The 8,256-nt window shown below is 31.5% G+C and overlaps 1 protein-coding gene across 1 annotated transcript in view; it reads right to left on the bottom strand.

The window, feature by feature from the left end:
* Positions 1–212: 212 nt before the first annotated feature.
* The window catches only part of pcsk5b (proprotein convertase subtilisin/kexin type 5b), an 81,425-nt gene continuing 73,381 nt past the window's right edge, over positions 213–8,256 (bottom strand). The window contains exons 33-37 of the mRNA XM_051117069.1: positions 7,008–7,185; positions 3,835–4,049; positions 3,147–3,247; positions 2,541–2,730; positions 213–749 (exon numbers count right to left, since the gene is read on the bottom strand). Coding sequence (XP_050973026.1) covers positions 337–749; positions 2,541–2,730; positions 3,147–3,247; positions 3,835–4,049; positions 7,008–7,185 — 1,097 coding nt within the window. The 3' untranslated portion in view covers positions 213–336. The remainder of the gene's footprint in view (positions 750–2,540; positions 2,731–3,146; positions 3,248–3,834; positions 4,050–7,007; positions 7,186–8,256) is intronic.

The following is an 8,256-nucleotide window of genomic DNA, read 5'->3' as shown; positions in this document are numbered from 1 at the left end:
AAATAAAAAAAGGCATACAAACAATAGCCTACACTTTATTTTAAGCTTTTTGAGTGCATATTTAAGTCGAAATTTAATGAAAAATTTTGGTCGCCATTTATTGTATGCAAAAGAGTAGCTTGCACATTCTGCCAAATATCTTCTTTTGTGTTCCACAGAAGAAATATGGGTTCTTATGGGTTTATCATAGAGAGTAAATGATGACAGAATCATGATATTTGGATGAACTACTTTATTATTGGTTGATTGGTAAAGCTTAGTGTATTTCTGCATGTCAAAACGTCAATAAATAAGCTAATGATATGCACATATCAAAGAAAACAGGCTTTTTGTGTTTTATGTGAGAGTATACATATCATCATATTCCAGCTCCACCTCCTCCACTTCCTCTTCCCCCTCCAACAGGCTGTATTTAAACTTTCGATACACTATCCCATCCCTCCCCATGTAAACAATGTCCTCGTCCTCCTCCTCGTCATTCTCTTGGCCTGCTTCTTTATCGCAATACTCCGCCTGCATGCTGTCACTGAGGGTCGCAGAGGTGAAAGGGCCGTCTGAGATTTTGCTGTAGCCGTTTGACTCCATGATGGGTTTTGAGGTGATCTTTTGACGAAATTGCAGGAAGAGGAAAATGGCAAGCCACAAGCCCACCAGCACAAATATGACAGTGGAAACAAAAAGGCCGGGATGAACGAAAGTCACTGGATCGTTGTTGAAGAGGTTGTAGCTCAGCATGACAATGCATTCATCTGAAAAAGTAAAATTTTTTTTTTTTTTTAAATAAAAAAAAAAAATGCAAGATTTGACTTAAGAGTGTTGAGCAGAAGTATGTGCTTGTCATTTACATGAATTATTCAGTATATACATTAGTGCCATCAAATGATTAATCACGATTAATCGCATCTAAAATTAATTTATTATGTATATATAAATACACACATACATGTATACATTTAAGAAAAAAAATTCATGTTTATATTAAAAATATTTATATGCAATATCAATTATATGGATAATAAATATATACATGTAAATGCATGCAATTATTTATTAAAATACATACCCTATGTTTGTGTATTTATATATACATAATAAATATACACAGTACACACATTTTATGTAAACAAAAACTTTTATGTTTGATGCGATTAATCGGGATTAATCATTTGACTATATTAATATAAATAATTTATATAACGAAATAACAAATTTAATAAATACATTTTTTTTTTTTTTTTTTACAAAAAATAAAACTGTTAAAAATGTTAATTGAAATAAGGCTGAAATAAAATATAATTAGTCAAAAATTTGAAATGTAGCCTTGGCAACTACCTGAAACAAAATAAGCGGAATTACCAAAATTAATAAATCTAAAATGGAAATAAATTAAAGTAAAATAGAAATATCTATATAAAACTATTAAAATAACAAAAGCACATAAAATTACTAAACTTAAACTGAATAATGAGCTAAAAATGGAAATAAAGATATAAAGGTATAATCCTATGGTAATATGAAAATAACATTGAAATATGTAAATAATTTATATAACATTTTTAAAATAATTATTTGTAAAGACTTGCTATTTTAAAGACTTATAAACGTCAATTGTCTTTATAAATGACAGTTAAAACTAAATTTTAAAACATCATTTACACTGTAAAATTTTTTGTCAAGAAAATGTAAATAAAACAAAGATTATTGGAGTATCAAAAATAGTAATATTAACTATTTAAAACTATTTAAAATAACAAAAGCACATACGATTATTAAAACTAAAATTAAAATCAAAACTAAGAAACAGAAATAAAACTAATTTAAAATTGAATAAATACTATAATAGTACATTAATAATATGAAAAACATTGAAATATATCAATAATTTATATAATATTTATTTAACAAATATTTGAAAAGACTTATTTGCAATTTTAAAGACTCATAAGTATCAATTGTCTTTAAAAACAATAGTTAAAACTACATTTTCTGTCAGGCACATCTTTTACGTTGTAAAATTTTTCCCAAATAAGTACATAAAACAGATTATTGGAGTACTAGGAGTACATTTCAGAAGAAAATACTATTTCAGTCTTGTGTTACTTGTACTGTCAAACGATTAATCGTGATTAATCGTATACAAAATAAAAGTTTGAGTTTTCCTAATAAATTTGTGTGCACTGTGTGGAATTATTATGTATATATAAACGCACACAAATTAATGTATATATTTAAGAGAAATATGTTGTTTATGTACAAAATAGTTTTATTTATATATAATATAAATTCTATAAAAATTATAATAAATACATATGCTTGTAAATATTTCTTAAATATATACATAAATGTGTTTATATACATAATTACACACAGTAAACACACATATATTAGGTAAACTCATATGCGAAACTCAAAAACTGTATGCGATTAATTGCGATTAATCGTTTGACAGCCCTAGTTACATGTCATTTCTTTGTGATTAAAACTGTTTTACAGTTTTTTTGTTTGTTTATTTACAGAATGAATGAATTTAAAGCTTGTACCATTCAGGTTGTGGCACTGGCAGCATTCCGAGTGGAATTTTGAGGAATCCACAGGTGTGTTTTCTCCACAGCAAGGAAGACACCTCCCATCCTCTGTGAGGCGCTGTAGAACAGGGCACGAGGTGCACCTGTAGGGTCCCGGACCTTTACATTCATTACAGGATGAGTCACATGTCGCACATGTGTTATTCTGTGCAAAACACATGACATGTTAGAAAGAACTTTGTCTAAAGTTAGAACTTCGTCTACACTAATCTGCGAAGCGGGGTGTTCAATAGTTCTACAGCATTTATTAATCTTAGTTATGTTCATTTCAGCATTTACTAATGCATTATTAAAATCACAGGTTAACATTAGTTAATGCACTGTGAACTAACATGAACAAATAATGAATAATCATATTTTTATTAATTAACAATAAAGATGAATAAATAGTGTAATAAATGTATTGTTCATTGTTTGTTCATGTCGTCAATGTTACTGATATACAAAAAAAATGTAGGGTTAAGAGGGAAAATTAAATTTAGTTGGTGTTGGCGACATTAAAACACTACAATACAGTTAGCACATTACTGATTTAATAAAATGGTATTAAAAAACATTTACCTCAGGAATGGGATATTCCCCAAATAGACAATCGGATGAGCAAATTCCTCCTAACATTTTGAAACCGTCATAACATGACGTACAGGAGATTGCACCAGAGTCTGTCGATTACATAACAGACTAGTTCAATCACATTGAGGTACACAAATCATATCATTTGCACTCTGATTGTATTAAAAACTGTCTAAGATGGATTTAAAATGCAGGATGAAAGACAAATTTCTGAAAGATTAAAGTAAGATGATTAAAAAAAATGATCTGGTGTAATTTTTAAACATTTAAAAGTTAATAAAATGTCATTGCATTAGTATTTAGACACTTTTTTGTCAAACATTAATGCTCATAATGTGATAAACTTCATGTTTCAACTAAAAGTCATTTTAGATACGCATAAGTGTGGCTTAAAGGAATATTGCTGATTCAATACACATTAAGACAAACACCAAATTAGTTCAAGTGTTTCTGTATTAAAGAATGGGCTAAAACTCCTACAAGCTGGTGTGCAGGACTGATCAGCAGTTAACAAAATACGTTACCTGCGGTTATTGCTTCAAAAAGGGTTCACATCAGATACCGAAAGCAAAGATTCACATACTTTTTCAACTCGCAAATATTTAACACTGGATCATGTTTCTCAGTAAATAAATAAAGTATATTTTTGGTCTTTTTGGCATGTGATGAGTCTTACCCTTGCATGTTTTACAGGTGGAGTGGCATCTTTGGCATTCTCTGTCTAAAGTTTGAGGGAAGTGGTCTGATGGGCATGTACGCAGACACTGTCCAGACTTTTTCAACAGGAAGTATCCATTTCTACAGCTGTGACAGAATCTGCTGCTTTCTAAACATTCCTCACATGTGTGGTCACACTTCTGACATGCTCTGCTGGTGGCATTCACAAAGTAACTGCAGGGGAAATACAGACATGTGTTACAATGCTTTGTCATTTTGGGAAGCATCATTTTTTAGTACGATTTAGTTGCATCAAAACCAAGTCAGCATTAGTATTATTAGATGGCACTCTGAAACGCATGATTCTGACTGGTCAATTGAGGAAAACGTTTATGTATAATTACTGCTAAACTATATATTTGACCTTTGCCCATGGCAACATTGTGCTACTTTCACGTTTCTCGTATGACTCTATGGTTTATCTCTTCTCCTGTGAATGCATGATAGAAAAGGTAATTGTCGCAAATGAAAGCAGTTAGCTGACTGTTTAAAAGATGTAACTGGAGGACAAAAATCAGAAAACCTCCTCAAGCAGCATGAATTATAAAAAGGTGGAGCAGAAAAACCTCTCTGGCAATTATTGAATATCTTGCCGCAGCATTTTGTGGCCATACAGGCCATAGTCCATATTTTGTGGCCTTAAAGAAAAATATTCCAGCAAACTGAAATAGTAAATTATTTGTTTCAGTTATCTCTGGTGAGCAGTCATAGTGATAAAGTCAGTGTGACAGTCTTATGACACTGGGAAACCCCCACAGCACTGCATACATGAGAAACTGAAACTGAAAATGCTGTGTGATCATACTGATTTGTTTTTTCAGGATTCTTTGATGAATAGAAAGTTTAAAAGAACAACATGTATGTGCAACAGAAATCTTTTGTAACATTATAAATGTTTTTTCTCTCACTCATGATCAATTGAACACATCCTTGTTGAATAGAATTCATTTATAAATAAATACTGAATAAATTAGACATAAGTGATAAAGAAGAATAAATGAAGGTGACGGTGTCAAATTTCAGGTCAAACTATCCAATTACAAAAAGACTTTCTGGACTAGCCCATTAAACCTCTTGAAGTACTTAAACTCATAATTGGAAGGAATGTCAGCAACTTGGCATTTAGCCGGAGCTTTTCACCCAAAGTGACATACAGCATACTAATTAAGAGATGCAGTTCTCCGCAGCAAACACAGATTACATGCCTTACTAATGTGCACAATGGCAAGAGTGCAGGACTGTACAGCAGCTCCTCGACCACATGGTTGCTTTTGTGCTATTTCCCAAGATTATAAACACTAAGGAATGTATTTAAAACTTATGGATCTTTTTGTGGGCAAAATTCTTCACAAATTTTAGCAGAATGATGATAGAGAACAAAATAGTGCCATTAGTAGCACTATTAGCTGGTGTTTGCAGTAGTATTTGGACACTTAAATCACATTTAAAAATGTCAGAATGTCATGTGATCTGCAAAAAAAAAAAAAAATTTATATTGGATTAATCGCGATTAATCGTTGCACAGCACTAATAAAAAAATTGTTTAAAAAAAAAGGTAATTGCAAGTTTTTATTTCAAACAATTCTGTTACGAGTTTTCATTTCACAATTCTGATTTTTTTCACAAAATTGCTTGATATATACTCAGTTGCGAGTTATATAGTCCAGTATGGCACAGTATAAACTCACAACTGCAAGGAAAAAAACTCAGAATTACAACACAGAATCAGAATGGCAAAATATAAACCTTGACTTCTGAAAAAAAAAAGTCACAAATTTTGAGAAATAAAAAAAAAAAAGAGTTGAGACACAATTCTGAACTTTTCTCAAAGTTGCAAGTATATACAGTATTTCGCAATTGTGCCTTTTTTTCTTACAATAAAAATGTTCTGAGAAATAAAGTCGCAATTCTGAGAAATAATGCCAGAATTGTGAGATAAAAACTAACAATTCAGACTTTTTTTCCTCAAATTTGCAAGATATATACTTGCATTTGAGAGTTATAAATCAGTTTGCATGATATAAACTTGGGAAAGCAATTGCATGATATGAACTTGCATTTGAGAGTTATAAATCAGTGTTGCATGATATAAACTTGGGAAAGCAATTGGGAGAAAAAAAAATATCAAATTTTTCAGAATTGTGAGTAGTAATCTGACTTTTTCTCAAAATTGCATGACAAACTTTTTTACAAAGCCATTATTGCAGAACTACAAGATAAAAAATTCAGAACTGCAAATTTCTTTAATGAAATAAAGTCACAATTCTGAGAAATAAAGGTGCAATTCTGAGAAAAATTTTCAGAATTGTGAGATATAATCTCACAATTGTGACTTTTTTTCAGAACTGCAAGATTAACTTATTTCTCGCAATTCTGAGAAATAACGCCTTGACTTCATAACACGCACTTTTTTCTCAGAATTGCTAGTTTATATCTCGCAATTCCGACTTCATAACATGCAAGTTTAAGATATAAATTTTCGATTCTGAGAACATATCAGTTTTGAACTGAGAATTTAACTTTATAACCCACAACTGCAAGTTTATATCTCACAATACTGAGAAAAGTCAGAACTGCGAAAAAAAAAATTGCAAGATAAAACTTGTAACTGCAAGAAAAAAGTCTGAATTGTGAGATTCAAACTCGCAATTCAGTTTATATCTTGCCATTCTGACTTTAGAACTTGCAAAGTTTATATCCTTCAATTCTGAGAAAGTCGGAATCGCGAGTTTGTATCAAGCAATTCCGAGACAACTTTTAGCGCGAAAAAGTTTTTAGAATTGTGAGATAAATAGTTGTAATTACATTTTTAATTTTTTTATTCAGAGGCAGAAATTGGTTTCCATAGCTTTGTGCTGTATTTTGGAATAAATCTCACTCAAGCACAGTAGAAAAATAAATAAATAAATAAATGTATTTGTGCTACACACTAGAGGTGAAAGAGTTAAAAGACATAAATCTTAATCTCTTAATTTAGCAATAACTGCAAATAAACTAAATTGAAATAAATGAAATTTGATGAAAATAAAATGAAATAAAATGAAATATAAAATGAAAATTATTTTAAAAAATTAAGTAAATAAATAAATATATACAAATACACAACAAATACAGCAAATAAGTAACAGATACCTTGGTAGACAGGTAGTGAAGCAGCTGTGTCCAAGCAGAAACAGGCCTGGTTTACAGGTTATACAATCATTACTGTGATGTCCACTGCATGACTCACAGTTCACGTGGCACTGAACACACTCCTGCTTGTCCTCGTCTACATAGTAACCACCCGGACATGTGGACACACACGTCTGATCTGATAAAAGACCAAAATAGTGCAAGCCATTACATTATGCATGTATGACTAATGTACAACATTACATTTCCATTAGTATTTTTCAGTTATGCCATTGTTTTGCAATTATTTAACATATTAAAAGCTATATGTAAGGATCACGCGTGACTTGGAGGCCAAGAAGCACCAGACGCAAAGTGCATACCATGGTCATTTGCTAGCATTGACAAGGTAAAGCTGTTAATGCTGTTTGCAGCACAATATTTGACTAGACAGGTAAAAACGATGGTTATTTTCATTAGTTACAGCTCGTTAGCACTAGCATTCTGTCAGTTTCAAAACAAATGCGGTAAGATCACAGATCACGAGTTTGAACTTCTAAAATGTAGTTTAAATGCAGCTTCAATGGGCTTTAAACGATCCCAGCCAAGGAAGAAGGGTCTTATCTAGCAAAATAATTGATTATTTTCTGAAAAAATTACAATTTATATACTTTTTAACCTCAAATGCTCGCCTTGTCTAGCTGTGCAATGTGCATGCGTATTCTGTGTAATCCGGGTCAATACAGTTAGGATAGGTCAAAAAACTCCCATCTTATTTTCTCCAACTTTAAAATTGTTCTACATCGCCATTTTATCTTTTTATGTAAAGGGTGTTTCACCCTCCTTGCACATTCATTTTGTAAACACTGGGTCGGTACTTCTGCAGCAACGTAGGGTGATTTTGAAGTTGGAGGAGAAAATGAGATGGCAGTTTTTCAACATATCCTAACTGTACTGACCCGGATTACACAGAGTTTGCATGCGCATCACAGAGCTAGACGAGACAAGTGTTTGAAATTAAAAAGTATAAAAATTGACGATTTCTTCTGAAAATAACCAACCGTTTCGCTAGATAAGATCCTTCTTCCTTGGCTGGGATGCTACATTTTACTGCATTAAACTGCATTTTAGAAGTTCAAACTCACAGGCAGCATAGAAGTCCACTATATGGAGAACATTCCTGAAATGTTTTCCTCCAGAAACATAATTTCTTTACATTTAGAAAGACATGAACATCTTAGATGACAAGGGGGTGAGTAAATTATTTTAC

Source organism: Labeo rohita, chromosome 8 (genome assembly GCF_022985175.1).
Source record: "Labeo rohita strain BAU-BD-2019 chromosome 8, IGBB_LRoh.1.0, whole genome shotgun sequence".
Taxonomy (NCBI): domain Eukaryota; kingdom Metazoa; phylum Chordata; class Actinopteri; order Cypriniformes; family Cyprinidae; genus Labeo; species Labeo rohita.
The sequence above is the reverse complement of the archived record's forward strand: the minus strand, read 5'-3'. Positions and strand labels throughout refer to the sequence as shown.